Here is a 16340-nt window from a genome sequence, read left to right as displayed (position 1 = left end):
GGCTATGGGGCTGGTGATGGACAGGAGTGTTTCCTGTCCACCAGGATGATGGCTGTGAGCGGACACCCCCCTTTTCTTGGGAATTTGTGGTGTTTAGTGAATTTTCTCAGCCACTGGATTATTGCCTTTTGACTCAGAGCTCTCTTAGTTCTGCTCTTGTCTTGACCTGCCCAAATTGCAAGTCTTTGAAGCTTTCTGTATTGGGCTTCTTAGAGTAATTGTTTTAGAAAAAGAAAAAAGGGATTAAAAAAAAAAAAAAGGGGCCCTCCTCACAGATCTAATGGGTTATTGAAATGCTAAGAGACAAAACAATTAGGGCCATTAAGGAAAGGTCCACAGGGCAGAGAGATCAGCTTTTCTTCAGGATTTGCATATGAGCCTGAGGGCCTGAGCTCTGCCCTTCCCCTTTCTATGTTCACCAGAACTCCAAAAATCTTCCGCTTTTATTTTGGAGTTTTTCGTGCTGTTTTTTTCTATGTCTGTCTCCTCTCTGCTGGGCTGGCTGCTCTCAGATTCTCTGGTGTCTGGTCTCAGTCTATCTATGCTTGGAGTTTGGATCAGTAGAATGAGTTTCCGATAAGGGCTGCCACTGCAGTTCTCCCTTCTCCTTCCCGGAGCTAACAGCCCCTCTTCCCACGGGACTGAGCCTGGCAGGGAGGGGCGCGGGTCCCCTGGCCACAAAAACTTACAGATTTCGCTGATCTCAGCAGTTCCACATTTTCATGAGTATTGTATGAAGTATGCCCAAAGTCAGATTGCTCTGTGGTGTCCAGTCCACGCAGTTCCTGGCTTTCTACCTACTTTCCTGGAGGAGTAACTAAAACATACAGCTCACCAGTCCACCATCTTGCCCCGCCTCTCTCTCTTAATCCTATTATTGAAGTTCTTATGGGAAGGACATAGAGAGAGAAATCCATTGGAAGCAAGAAGCTGAAAGTCAATGAAACCCAGAAGATAAGGGAGATGCCAGGAGAGGACAATATATGTACTGTTTTGTGACAGAGGAGCCAAGATCCAAGGATTAATGACAGCCAGTCCCAGAAAGCCAGTCTTCAGGAAGGAAGTATCACTTAAATGATGCCTTGATTTGGACTTCTGGCTTCAAAACTGTGAGCCAATAAATTCCCATTGTTTAAGTCAACCTATTGCATGATATTTACATTAACAAGAAAAAACCAAAACAATTTGTGTGCAATAATTGTTCAAGACCCTGGTTTCTTTTCTTTTGGGTACATACCTAGATGTGGGATTGCCAGGTCATATGGAAACTCTATACTTAACTTTCTGAGGAATCACCAAACTGTCTTCCAAAGTGGCTTCACCATTTTACATTTTCACGAACAATGAATGAGTGCTACACCCTCTTCATTTTTTTTTGGAAATATTTGAGCAGGATAGGGGTTCATTTTTCTTGGAATGCCTGGTAAATTTCACCAATGAAGCCAACTGGTACTTAGATTATCTTTGTTAGGAGGATTTTTTGGTTACTGATTTGATTTCTTTTTTTTTTTTTTAAACTTCATTTTATTGAGGTATATTCACATACCATGCAGTCATACAAAACAAATTGTACATTCGATTGTTCACAGTACCATTAGGTAGTTGTACATTCATCACCTAAATCAATCCCTGACACCTTCATTAGCACACACACAAAAATAATAAGAATAATAATTAAGGTGAAAAAGAGCAATTGAAGTAAAAAAGAACACTGGGTACCTTTGTCTGTTTGTTTGTTTCCTTCCCCTATTTTTCTACTCATCCATCCATAAACTAGACAAAGGGGAGTGTGGTCCTTATGGTTTTCCCAATCCCATTGTCACCCCTCATAAGCTACATTTTTATACAATTGTCTTTGAGATTCATGGGTTCTGGGTTGTAGTTTGATAGTTTCAGGTATCCACCAGCTACCCCAATTCTTTAGAACCTAAAGAGGGTTGTCCAAATTGTGTGTAAGAGTGCCCACCAGAGTGACCTCTCGGCTCCTTTTGGAATCTCTCTGCCACTGAAGCTTATTTCATTTCCTTTCACATCCCCCTTTTGGTCAAGAAGATGTTCTCCGTCCCACGATGCCAGCTCTACATTCCTCCCCGGGAGTCATATTCCACGTTGCCAGGGAGATTCACTCTCCTGGGTGTCTGATCCCACGTAGGGGGGCAGGGCAGTGATTTCACCTTTCAAGTTGGCTTAGCTAGAGAGAGAGGGCCACATATGAGCAACAAAGAGGCATTTGGGAGGAGGCTCTTAGGCACAATTATAGGGAGGCCTAGCCTCTCCTTTGCAGCAACCGTCTTCCCAAGGGTAAAACCTACGGTAGAGGGCTCAACCCATCAAACCACCAGTTCCCTATGTCCCATGCAGCCATCTTTGTAGTTACTAGTTATTAGTCTGTTGAGATCTTCTACTTCTTCAGTAAGTGTATGAAATTTGTGGAAATTTGTTCATTTCATTTAGTTAATCTAATTTTTTGGCATACATTTATTCATAGTATCATCTTATAGTCCTTTATATTTCTTTGTTTGGTAGTAATCTCCCCCTTCTCATTTCTGATTTTATTTATTTGTGTGTTCTTTTACTTTTTTGTTTGTCAATCTAGCTAAAGTTTTGTTGATTTTATTGATCTTCTCAAAGAAAAAAGTTTTGGTTTCCTTGATTCTCTACTTATTATTTATTATGTACTCCATTTATCTCCACTCTAATTTTTGTTATTTCCTTCCTTCTCCTCACTTTGGTTTTAGTTTGTTATTTTTCTAGATCCTGTCATTTTTTTTTTACCATTGAAACAATCTCACAGCCCATATTGCAAATCTTTAATCCTGTCATGGAATTTTTTTTTTTTTTTACATTTTGTATTGTAAAATATAACATATAAACAGTAAAATGATAACTTTTGAAGTACAATTTAGCAAGTAGTTAGAAAACAAATTTCAAAGAATTTTATGGGTTATATTTCCACAATTTTAGTTATTTCCTTACTGTGAACTATAACATATATGCAGAAAGGTGATAATTTTCAAAGTACAATTTAATGAGTAGCTTTAGAGCAAATTTTAAATAATATTATGGGGACACTTCCACCACCATTTCAGTTATTTCCTTCTAGCTATTCTAGTACACTTGCAAGTAAAAAATTAAAAATTTAACATATAAAGATTCAGTATTTCTAATCTTTTGTTAAATCTTATCTTGTCTGTTGCTACCACTTTCTCTCATTTAATCACTTTCTTGGCCTTCTGGGATGTCTAGGCAGTGACCAGCCTAACCTGTTCACATTGGAAGGGGATGCTGACATTATGGGAAAGGGGGATGCATCTGGTTGATGTTCCTGAAAAGGCTGTTGCCTCTGGGTTTTGGGACTTACTTGGCATAGGAACACTCTGGAGGATTTAAGTTTCTGAAAAATACAATTAGTGAATGAAACTTTTATACAGTCTCAGATAAGGACCAGTATATTCTTTAGGATTTGGGGGACTATTGTTGATTTGGGTTTTTCCTACTGTGGCCATTTGGCATATCTAGCTGGACCTTACATAAAAGTTACCTCTAGGATAGCCTCTCAAATCTGTTTGAAATCTCTTAGCTGCTGAAACCTTATTTTGTTGCCTTTCTTTTCCCCATTTTGGTCAAGAAGACATTCTTAATCCCTTGACACCACAACCAGTCTCATTCCTGGGATCCATGTCTCACATCACCAGGGTGACTCACTCACCTAGGAGTCATGTCCCACATAATGAGAGGGTGATGAATTTATTTACAGAGTTGAGCTTAGAGAGAGAAAGGTCACATCTGAGAAACAAAAGAGGTTCTCTGGAGGTGACTCCTAGGCATAATTATAGCTGGGTTTACCCACCCCTTTATAGCCATATGTTTCACAAGAGCAATCCTCAAGATTGAGGGCTTGACTTATTAAGTGGGGGTTCCTAATTTCACACAGCATATATTCTGTCCAAGACAATGTCTCACATTATCTTCACTTAGTTGCACAATCATCACCCTCAATTTTAAACAACTATGATGACCAAAACACCCTGAAGTTCTTATCAGCCCCTAATTATTTATCCCTACTATTTGTGTGATACTAGTAAGGTATTCCTATTAAATACAGTCCCTAGTATGCAACAGGTAGTTTTTCCCATATGCCACTCTGTTGTTAACTCTTTGTAGCAGTGTCATATCTTAGAAGTATATCATGTGAGCACTTACATTTGTAGTGCAAGTCCATGGGATACATGCCTTTAAACAACCCGTTTTGCTTATGTTCACCTACAATGCAGCACTGATACTTATAATCCCATTAATGAAAAATCATCAGCCCTGTCCATTCCCATACCTTTAAGTTACCCTGTTTTAATATGTCACTTTATATTAGGCTATCACCCCCTCTTCACTAGCTTCTGTCTATAACTAAGTCCCCTATATTCTCCATTATGAGACCCATATGTTACATTTTTCAGAGTTCACATTAGTAGTAACAAAATATCTCTTCTTTTGTGTCTGAATTACTTCACTCAGCATTATGTCTTCAAGGTTCATCCATGTTGTTATATATTTCAGGACCTCATTCCGTCTTACTGCTGCATCATACTCCAACATGTGTATATAATACATTTTGTTTATCCACGCATTTGTTGAAGGGCACTTGGATTGTTTCCATCTCTTGGCAATTGTGAACAATGCTGCTATGAACATCAGTGTGCAAATGTCTGTGTCAGTGCTTTCAGATCTTCTGGGTATATACCAAGAAATGGAATGGACAGATTGTAGGGTAACTTGATATCTAGTTTTCTGAGGAACCAACAAACTGTCTTCCACAGCAGCTGTAACAATACACATTCTCACCAGCAAGAAGAGTTCCAATTTCTCCACATCCCCTCCAGCATTTGTAGTTTCCTGTTGGTTTAATGGCAGCCATTCTTATAGGTGTGAGATGATATCTCATTGTTGTTTTGATTCACATTTCCCTAATGGTTAGTGAAGATCAACATTTTTTCATGTTCCTTTAGCCATCTGTATTTTCTCCCCTCTATGTGAGACATGACTCCCAGGTGTGTAAATCTCCCTGGCAATGTGGGACATGACTCCTGGGGATGAGCCTGGACCTGGCATCATGGGACTGAGAAAATCTTCTTGACCAAAAAGGGGAAATGAAATGAAACAAAGTAAAATTTCAGTGGCTGAGAGATTTCAAATGGAGTCAAGAGGCGACTCTGGAGGGCATTCTTATGCACTGTATAGACATTCCTTTTTTGTTTTTCATATATTGGAATAGCTAGAAGGAATATCTGAAACTGTGGAAATGCAACCTGGTAGCCTTGATTCTTGAAGACTGTTGCACAACTAGGCAGCTTACATGCTGTGACTGTGCAATTATGAAAACCTTGTGGCTTGCACTCCATTTATCCAGTGTATGGACAGATGAGCAGAAAAATGGGGACAAAACTAAATGAAAAATAAGGTGGGATGGGGGATGGAATGCTTTGGGTTTTCTTCTTTACTTTTATTGTTATTCTTATTTTTGTTCTTTTTGGTGTATGGAAAATGTTCAAAAATTTATTGGGGTGATGAATGCACAACTATATGATGTACTGTGGACAGCTGATTTACACTGGATGATTGTATGGTACGTGAATATATCTCAGTAAAACTGCATTTAAAAATTTTTTTTAATGGGCAAAAGATTTGAATAGAAGTTTTTCAGAGAGGAAATACAAATGGCCAAAACACACATGAAAAGATGCTCAGCTTTACTAGCTATTGAAAACTACAATGAGATTTCATTTCACACCTACTAGAATCTCAACTATTAAAAAAGCAGAAAGCTACATGTGTTGGAGAGGATGTGGAGAAAGAGAAACACTCATTCATTACAATTGCTGGTCAGAATGTAAAACAGTGCTGAGGCTGTGGAAGACACTTTGGCATTTCCTCAGGAAGCTAAGTATAGAATTGCCATGTGATCTGGCAATCCCACTTCTATGTATATACACAGAAGTACTGAAAGCAGGGATGCAAACAGACATTTGCACACCAATGCTCATAGCGGCATTATTCACAATAGCCAAAAGATGGAAACCACTCAAGTGTCCATCAGCAGAAGAATGGATAAACATAATGTGGTATATACGATGGAATGTTATTCAGCAGTCAGAAGAAATGAAGTCACGATGCATATGACAACATGTTGGAGGTCATTACATTGAGTGAAATAAGCCAGACACAAAATGATGACTATAGTATGATCTCACTAATATGAACTAAGTATAATAAGCAGACTCTTAAAGGTAGGAATTAGAATATGGACATGGAATGGGGTAGAGAATGGGAGCTGATGCTTAATTTATGCAGAATTTCTACTTAGGTTGATTTTAAATGTTCAGAAAAGGTAGAGGAGATGGTACCACATTACTCTGAGTATATAATTAACAGCAATAAATTATGTGTGCTAATGCGGAAGAAAGGCTAGATGTAGCTCATGTATCTTACTAGAAGGAATGCTAGAGGATAAAACATGGGATTGTATAACATAGTGAACCCTGTGGTAGATGATGTCTGTGGTGACTAGTACAAATATAAGAATGTTCTTTCATGATAACAAATGAACATCACTAGTGCAAGGGGTTAATAATAGGGTGGCATATGGGGAAAATATACCTGTTGCAAACTATGGACTACATTAACAGCAATATTTTAGTATTCTTAAATATAAATAAATCTATATAGAGAGATTTAGATTAATGGCTATGTAGGGCTGGGGAAGGATAGAGTGACTGAGAGATGGCTGCTAAGGGCTACAGAGTTTTTCTTTTTGCCATAATGAAAATGTTATTAAATTGATTGTGATGACGAATACACAACTCTGTGTTTATACCTAAATCCATTTATTGTACACCTTGAATGTATTGTATAGTATGTGAATATATCTCAGTAAAACTGCTTTAAAAACACCCACAATGAAGTTCATTCATGCCCACTAGGACAGCTATTATTAAAAGAAATAACATGTCTTGGGAGAGGATGTGGAGAAATAGGAACCCTTGTACAATCTGGGTGGGAATGTAAATTGGTGCACCCATTCAGGAAATCAGCTTGCAGTCCACAGAAATTAAGCATAGGATTACCATTAACAGATAGCACTAGCATATAGTGAAAATAATTAAAAGCAGGGACTCAAACATATATTTGCATACCAATAGTCATAGTGTCATCATTTACTGTTGTCAGAATGTGGAAGCAATCCAAGTGTCTACCAACAGAAGAATGGATAAAGAAAATGTAGTATATGTATATACAATGGAATATTATTCAGACATAAAATGGAATGAAGTTCTGGTATATGTCATAACATGAACTGTGAAGACATCAGGTTGAGTGAAGTAAGCCAAGCACAAAAGGACAAATATTGTATGATCGCACCTGCATGAAAAAATTAGGAAAAGCAAATTAATAGCCTAAGTAATTATAATATTGGTTTCCAGGGGCCAAAATGGAGGTGGGTAATGAAGAGTTAATACTTTATTGGTAAAGAATTTTTATATTCTGGGTGATGGTAATGTTTTAGTAATGAATGGTGATGATTGTAGCACAACATTGTGAATATATTTAACATCATTGAATTGCAGAGGTGAAAGTGGCCAAAATGATTAATTGATAAGTTGTGCTACCAGAATAGAACTGTAAAACAGAAAGAGTGAACCCTAATTAAACTGTGGACCAAATTTAATAAAAAATAATATTGTTTTATCAACGGTGGTAACAAGGTACAGCAATAATACAAAATTTTAACAACAGGATAAACTGTAGATGGGGTTGTTATATGGGAACTGTGTACTTTCTGCATGATTTTTCTGTCACCTACAACTGCTGTAAGAAAAATTTCAAGTGTTATTAATCTTAAAAATGGATCAAATAAATAGATGGTCCAATGATACAGAATTGTTGCTGTACCCTCTTTTGCTTCCCTCAATGCTGCATTTTCTTCAAACCCAACACCTATCACCCTGTATTGACTGAACCCATCTGCTGATGCATCTATCAGTCCAACTGGACTACAGTATTCTGCTGCCATTCATCTCTCTGTCTTCTCTTCACCACATGCCAATCTCATGTAGACACTATCTTGACTAATGAGTGAATTATATTCCCTTGGTGCTAGGTGAGGAAAAGACAACTGGACACATTTCCTCTTGTAAAAACTGTGGTAAGGGAGATTGGTACACATTTTATGGTAAATATTGGAAAATAATACTTGTTGATCAATCCCTTACCCATCACAAAAATCACAGTGATATGGGGAAACATGATTGCTGCTTAGAGCTTTGAATACTTCTTAGATGCTCTTAGAAGTTTCAGGCCCACAGGAGAAGCCTGCCCATCCACTGGAAACAGGGTTTAATTTCACCAGAAAGACTAAGCCCCTACTCTCCTACACTAGCATTGTCAAGAACTCAGTCTTCAGCTGCCTTCCATTGGGTTTTCACTCAGACAGTCTGAACATTAAGCAGGCACAGCTAAGGAAGGAGAAACAAGCTCCCCAGTCTGGTCCACAATTCCCAGACCAGCCAGTGAAGAAACCACCCACTTAGGCTGGAGAAAATAATTGCTTTAGTTTGAGTTTTTTAACTTCATTTTAGATGCCTGTAATAAATCCTAGTAGAGTTTAAAGCTTAGAAATAAAATCCAGACAAGAGTTTTCAATGCTGTTATTGTAGGAGGGCAAAGGGAAAAACTGAAACAATTAAAGAAAAGCGTGAGACTTCCAAGACAGCATGCAGAAAACAGGAGAGAAGGGGCCAGGATTTGGTTTTGAGATGTTCCGAGAGCATTGTTTGAATAATTCTTTGCAGAAGACACTGGGAAGGAGTTACTACAGTGGTTTGAAGACATCAGGATCCCTGGGTGGCTGCACCTATCGAGTCGGACTTGAAAAGATTTTTCCGAGGCTCTTCCAGCAATTGGGTGCACAGCAGTCTCGGGCACACCAGAACCAATGAGTTCTGGTCCCACCCGGCTAGGCAGCCCCACACCAGGGTTATACATCTGCAGGTATCTCCTGGAATTGATCCTGGGGGTACAGGGATGTGTCTTCCGAAGATCTTTCCAAGTTTCATTCTGCAGGTGGAGACTGCCATGGGCTTTCCAGAAGATCCAGGGAGGGTGTCATGACTGACTGCTGTCCCATGTAGGTAGGTCCCAGTCATACATTCTGTCCCCTAAAACTTCCCAGTCCTGTTTGGTAGCCATTTAAAACTGGTGTGGGGAAGTTCCGAGGATCCTGATTAGGTGGGGCCTTTGATTCTGCTTTTCTTCCACACTCCCAGGACATGCTACTCATGCTGGTTTATGTAACAAATTCTCTGAATATAAAGTCCTATTTTGGGTCTCAGCTGCCTTAGAAAAGAGGTTCTCAAACTTTGATTCCTATCAGAATCATCTGGAGAACTTTAAGGACTCTGAATGTCCAGGTAACACTGAAAACAATTGAGTCAGCATCTCTGGTGATGGGAAACAGACATTAGAACTTTTTAAAAACCACAGATGGTGTCAATGTGCAGAAGTGTTTGAGATCCACTTCCTTAGAATATGCAACTTAATGAGGGAAACATTTATCTTTAAAAATATGAAGTTAGTCACAAGTTCAAAAATTGCAGAATATTTTTATTAAAAGAAAAAAATTCCTTTTGTAGTATAACACACACACATTTAAAAATGTGCAGACATAAATTTATATAGTTTTACATTTTAAGAAAGTTCTATGTGTTTCATTTTTGGTTTTTATGCAAAGATTTGCAACCATATTCAGACAATAGACAAAATAAAACTAGGTTATACATAAAAAGAAAGTCTTTGAATGCCACTTAAATATAAAATTCTATTGAGAATGAGATTGTCTATCAGTTTGCTAAAGCTTCCAAAATACAATACACCAGAAATGGGTTGGTTTTTCCAATGGGGATTTATTAGTTTACAAATCTACAGTTCTAAGGCATCAACAAGAGGATATCTTCACTGAAGAAATGCTGGTGGAGTCCAGGACACCTCTGTTAGCTGGAAAGGCACATGGCTGGTTTCTGCTGGTCCTTTGCTCCTTCCTGGGTTGCATTGCTTTCAACTTCTGATTCCAGTGGCTTTCTCTTTAAGCACTTGTGTATTCACACTTAGCTTCTCCAGGGGAAACTCCCAGCTTGATATCTTAGCTTAGCAACTCCAAATATCTGGTTTCAATGGCTGTCTTCAAAATGTCTCTGGTTGTTTTCTCTCTAAGCATCTCTGTCTGTGTCAGCAACTGTGCATCCTCCTAGCCTCTCCCAGGGCCAAACTCTTGATTACATCTTGGCTTCTCTCAAAAGTGAGTCTCTCAGCTTCTGTGTATCTATATTTGTTCTCCTAGGGCATCTTGTCTTCTCTGCTCTCTTTGTGAGCTCTCTTTAAAGGACTACAGTGATCTAATTAAGACCCACCCAGAATGGGCAGGATCACACCTCCATGGAAATGATCTAATCAAATGGTCTCACCTACAGTTGGGTGGCTCACATCTCCATGGAAAAGTTCAATCAAAAGTTTCCACCCTAATCAAAAGGCTAGTAGTAAATGGGCCCCACAAGATTGCATTAAAGAACATGGCTTTTGTGGGGGACATAATAGATTCAAACCAGCACAGATGGCAATAAAACTGTACTACATTGTGCTACTTTTTAATTTACTTACTTTTTATTTCCCCTTGATGAAAAACTAAATATACAATTGGTTTCCATCCTTAACATATTCCAAAGAGCATTATGTGATCTGTGCCCTACCATTCCCTTCCTCGATCCTCCATCACAATACCATACATTATTTTTCTCACATCGTTAAGTACATCATATATTTTCATATTTATTCATATTCCATTTATTTTAAGTTCAGGGGTCCTTCAGGGAATTCCAGCTTTATGCCAATAGAATCCCAGTGTGTCAGGTTCCCTGCTGAATCTCCAGAACCTAGACTGTTTCTTAGTATAAAAATTCACTCAAAACTATTTATTAATGAATAAATGAATGAATACATCTCTTTAATTGACTTTCACAATGGCCTTACCTCTTTGCTCTCCAACTTTATATGAGGGTTGTAATTGTGTAATTGTCTGGAATATCTAATCAAAGCAAACAGGGTGTGTCTCCAGGATCATAGCCCTGATTAGTTTACTGTTTCCCTATACAAAGGGAAGGAAAAATAGAGCTGTATTTTCCCTGAGAAGCTGATCAGTACAGGACTTTGTGAGAAGAAAAAAGTGCTGCCTTCCTGTGGATCCTGCCCCAGAATCTAGTTAGCTGCATTGTCTCCTACAATTTTTGAGTTCTGGTGAGTTTTTCAAACAACAAGATATGAGCCAACCTCATTCTCTTAGAATTTTATAAAAACTCTTTCTTTAGGAATTTTTTTATATCAAAGCAACATCTTACAATCTTCAAATTCTATTGTGAGTACTTTCACTTCACTGTTCTTAGTTACTGTTTTGAATATTTATGTCTGTTTTGGCTGGAATCTAATTATTTTTAACTGCCTCCTCCAAGATTCTAGATTTATGCTGTCCTATAAAGTAATCACTAGCTATGTGTAGCTATTAAATTGAAATTTAAATTAAAGAAAATTAAAACTAAACTTCACATCCTTGGTAACATAAGGCGACACAGATATAGAACATTTCCTTCATCTAAGAAAGCTCTATTGGGCACATGGATCAGGAACTTAGGGCTTTCTTCTATTTTTTCATTGCCTTACAAAAAACATGCTTTCTGCATTTCTCTGTTAATTCTCTTCTATGGATTTCCTCAAGTGATTATTTCATTGTATTAGTTTTAACTCCTTAAGATAGATGCTTATACCATTTATTTTAATTCTTTTCAAAAATTAATTTAAGTATTTAAGGAAAACAATTTTCCTGCTAATTGCATAGCTCTGAACCTTTGGTACTTTCACATAATGTATGCAAGTATTTTTTTTTATAATGATTTTTTTTTTCAATTTGTGCCAAGGTTATTCAAAAGAGCAGTTTTTCTTTTCTCCATTTTTGGTTTTAAATTGTCTTTTGTATGGTTGTCATTATTTTCTGTGATTATTTCATTGTGTATAGGAAATGTATATTCCTTTAAAAGAAAAAAAATGTGAGTGGTTTTCCTTCATCCTATTATACAAATCATTTGTTTGCAAGGTTCATGTGTACTTTAAAGGTAGATGTTTCACTTTCAGGGTGTGGTCTTTTCATTTATAAAATTCTAGAATAATTGTAAACTTCAATCTTCTGTCACCATTCCTGAGTTACTTTGGATATATTAAATACTGAACATCATGAAAGTTGGATTTTGATTTGTGATTCAGTATGCATTTATATTTGTTTTTACTTTATAATTTCTGCATATGTAAAGCTATTCTCTCTTATTTCATGATGAGTCTTTGATTTCTTTTTAGTATACTGCTAGAATATAAGAAGCAAGAAGGCCACAATCATATAGTTTTGTTAAGTTCTATATTCGTATCATGTGGACTAGACTTTAGTGTATGTTTGGTGTTGAGATTAATAACATCACTTTTCCTTACTAAAGTTCTGAATTAAATGGAACACAATGGATAAGGGAAAGAATATAGATATCAGTTACTTTTGTATTGATAGCTCTGTTGGAGAACATTGTTTTGGTGTCGGAAAACAAAGAAGTCCCTCACACTGCTCTCCAGAACTAAGCATACGTGTTCAAACAGATTGAAAAGGGCTAGACAACAAGCAGCCTACCTCTACATGGTAGAGAATGCCCTTCTTTAAGAGTACTGGAGGGAGGGCCTAAACTGTGCAACCATCCTGAAGTCGCCAAAGATATGTCACTATTCCTGCTTTGGTGAGAAGTTTGTGGATATATACATATTTTTTTTCCCTGAATGTATATGAATGGACAAATACATTAGAATACATTAGAATACTTTTTTTTTCATTTTCCTAAAGATTGTTTGTTCTTTGTAATACATTTAATCTCCTTTTCCTGAGAAATTTTCAATTGACTATACATATAGTCTTTGATGAAATTCATTTTATTTAACTTCCTTCTCATAATATGTGTCCTTTTCTGTTACTGGTACAGTCTTCATGTGAAAAATTAAATTAATTGATATTTCATTTATGGATTATTCTTATGCAAAAAATACTCTAAATCCATCTCTGGCTTTGATATTTGAGGAAGAATTTACTTTGTTATAAAATCAAGTATTACAATTGCTTTCCCTGAAGACTTTGTAGCATTCTCCAATATTAGATTTTGTTTAGCAAATATCTTTTCATATTCATGAGTTTTTGTCCAGCCCCTGAAATAAATCTGTGAATAGCATACTTTGTATGGGACTTGTGTTAATTTTAATTGTTTTATTAATTTAAATTTTTAAATATTTTATACAGCTTTATTAAACTCTAAAATTCCTTTTTCATTTATTTTAATATTTGAGTCAAATCATAAAATTATTTTTTCATATCATTTCTTTTGTCATCTTTGAAGGTAACATGAATTTTATTGGTATTGTGTATGTCTTCCATAGGTTTCATGTTCTAATTTTTAAAGAGTTGTTAGTTAATCCTTTTCCCATTGCTCATTTTAAAGCCCATCTTGCATATGTGAGTGACTTGTTAGCAGTGTCTGTTCTTCTTTATCTCCTAATGTGACCTCTTTTCTGAGACGATTTGATTTTGTTTTTCTATGACATTTTGGAGTTCTGCCACATCACTTTTTTCTTTTCCTTTTACCTTAAAATCTCATATTTCCATTCTTGTAACTCTGCTTTAAAATTCTTTTTAAGAAAATATTTTAAATTAATTTTAACCTATTTATTCCTAAAATTATTGGATAAATTTTAAATGATAGCCTTTTGCTCTAAAGCCAAAAACTAACTTTCTATTTTGTTCTGAATTTCTATTGAAGTCAAAACCAAACAATCCCATCACCTTTGCCTGGTTATTTTTTCTAGATTTTCCTTCATGTTCCCTGGATGCTCTTGTGTAGTTTAGAAGATAGTTCAATCAGTATATCACATTTATTGAATGTCCATTGGTATTGTGATCCTGAATTTTTGGCTATATTTCCCCATTTAGCAGATCCTTGCATTAACCTAGGACTTTTCTTTCAGATCTGATTGAAAGGACTTTCCTCCTTGATGAAGTGACTTAGAGAAGGAAATAGTGCCCAGACCAGCTATCACACCTAAGTCACTGAAGCAACTCTCCAGGTCCTCAGATTCCTCAGCACACCTAGAAAGCAAAGAATCCGAATTTTTTATCATAAGCCATGCACATAACAGGTGCAGAGAAGAGCTTGGTGATCATCATGGCACTGCCTGCCTATGTGATGCTGAAGATATTCTCTTTCCTGTACGTTCCAGAGAGGATTCTAATTTCTAGGTATTGACCAGTGTCCAAGTGGAAGGGGTGTTTGTGCTATTTCCAAAGCTCAGGGAAGAGGCAAATAATTGAGTGAATATGTTATATGTTCCAGTCCAAGTGACACAAAGGGAAAACATTGTTATAAGGGCTCAGGGTACAGCTGAAGTAGGACACTCAAATACTTCTTAGGCATTGTGGCAACAGAGCAGAAAAATGGGTCAGTGATAAACCCTTGGTTTCTGTTCACTTTTGAAGATGAATGTAAATTTCCTCCCCCTACAGGGTTTGTAAGTTTTGGAAGATGCTTGTGGAAGACTTTTCACTATGGAGAAACGTCAACTTAACAATAGTTAGGGTATGTATAAACTCTATATGGGAATATTCTTGAGGGTCTCTCGTATCCTTGGGATGGCAGTTCTCACCCTGAGCCCACATTGGGCTGCTGACAGGGGATATAACTTATCTGTCCTTGAGTGTTTTAAGAACTTTAAAATTGCCCTTGGCCCTTAAATGACATTTCATCTACTCTGACTCAAGCAGGAGAAGGGTGATTTTAGCCCTTTCATCACCTACCATGTTTGGCTATTGCAGGTAGAAGCCCCTGTCATGAGGCATCTCTTCCAGAGATATGTGGGATCAGGACTGCAGTCATTGAGTGTGGCAGGCTACCGGATCCGTGGCATGCGTTGCACAGAAAGCATTCCAGCTTTGATTAAGGAAGTTGGGAAGAAGTGCCCCCACCTGACCAAACTGGAGATACATGTTGCATACCTGAGGAAACTTCCAATCACTAAACTGCCCCAATCCCTGAGGCATCTGGAACTGCACAGCTGTGAAATTTCCAAGAAATGGCTCCTCAAGGAATGCAACATGTCCCCACTACCATTCCTGCAGCACTTTGTCCTGGACAATGTCCCTGCATTCAATGACAAACAACTAAAGGCCTTGTCCGGGCTGAAAGCACTGTGTTCCCTGGAGCTGGTGAACATTCCCCTAGTGTCTGATGAGGGGCTCATGGTGGCCTTCTCTGAAGTTGAAGTTTTCTGCAACTTAAAACTGGTGAACAGCTCCTTATCAGCAGATGGGCTCTTACGAGCAGTGCACCAACATTTTCAGAAGCTTCAAAAGCTCATTATCAGTGTGAATGGGCTCACAACCAAAGGGCTCTCTCAACTAGAAAGGATGAATTCACTGCAGCATTTGGTACTAAATGGTCCTCCTGTGAGTAAAGACTTCCCATCTACAACTCACATCCTCTCTGTTTGCCTCAAGATGCCCAGACTCCAAACGCTAAAGCTCCTGGATGTCTGCACCGCAGACCAGGAAAGCGAGGATGCCAAGGCTCATCTGCAGGAAATGCTGCTCCACTGCAAGGTCACCATTAGGTCCCACCAAAAGCCTTCCACTGACTGGTGGAAGTGATGCCATGACATGATTCAGACCTATTCCTTATCAACTTCCCTACACACTCCATGTCATCTTATTTCTTCCCTTCCTGCCAAATGGATAAACCTCAAGTGTTTCTACTTTCAGAGGTATTTTGAACCCTGAGAGGACTTAACTTACCATACTGTCATCTGGGCCCTGGTTTTTGAACCAGACACACAGGAACCTGAAAGATAATTCCAGCAATTATATGTTTTGTGGCTTTTATCAAGTCACGTGAATCCTATGCAATCTGATTTCATAATAAGAAAAAAGAAGACAATAACTGCAATCTCCTAGTGTCTTTTGAATAAATGCCAATTATATATGTAAATTCCCTGTCACCTAATATATGACCAATATTGTTGATATTCTTGGACAAGTATATTCTTTGGGATAGGAAAGGTAGAAAGGTGTGACTGAGGTCAAAAGAATCCTCAGGTTGACAATCTCAGAATAGGAGCCTCTGTCAGAATGGGATTTCTGCCTTAGGGACCACAGAGCTAGCAATGAGTATCTCTGG

General features: G+C 37.7%; 1 protein-coding gene across 1 annotated transcript; it reads left to right on the top strand.

Moving 5' to 3' along the window:
• Positions 1–14998: 14998 nt before the first annotated feature.
• LOC119516506 (F-box/LRR-repeat protein 12-like) lies at positions 14999–15814 on the top strand. The gene has a single exon (XM_037812802.1). It carries the CDS (start codon positions 14999–15001, stop codon positions 15812–15814), a length of 816 nt encoding a protein of 271 aa, XP_037668730.1.
• The last annotated feature ends 526 nt before the right edge of the window (positions 15815–16340 follow it).

This window comes from Choloepus didactylus, chromosome 20 (genome assembly GCF_015220235.1).
Source record: "Choloepus didactylus isolate mChoDid1 chromosome 20, mChoDid1.pri, whole genome shotgun sequence".
In the NCBI taxonomy this organism is placed as follows: Eukaryota; Metazoa; Chordata; class Mammalia; order Pilosa; family Megalonychidae; genus Choloepus; species Choloepus didactylus.
Note: the sequence above shows the minus strand (reverse complement) of the source record. Positions and strands in the feature narration are given on the sequence as shown.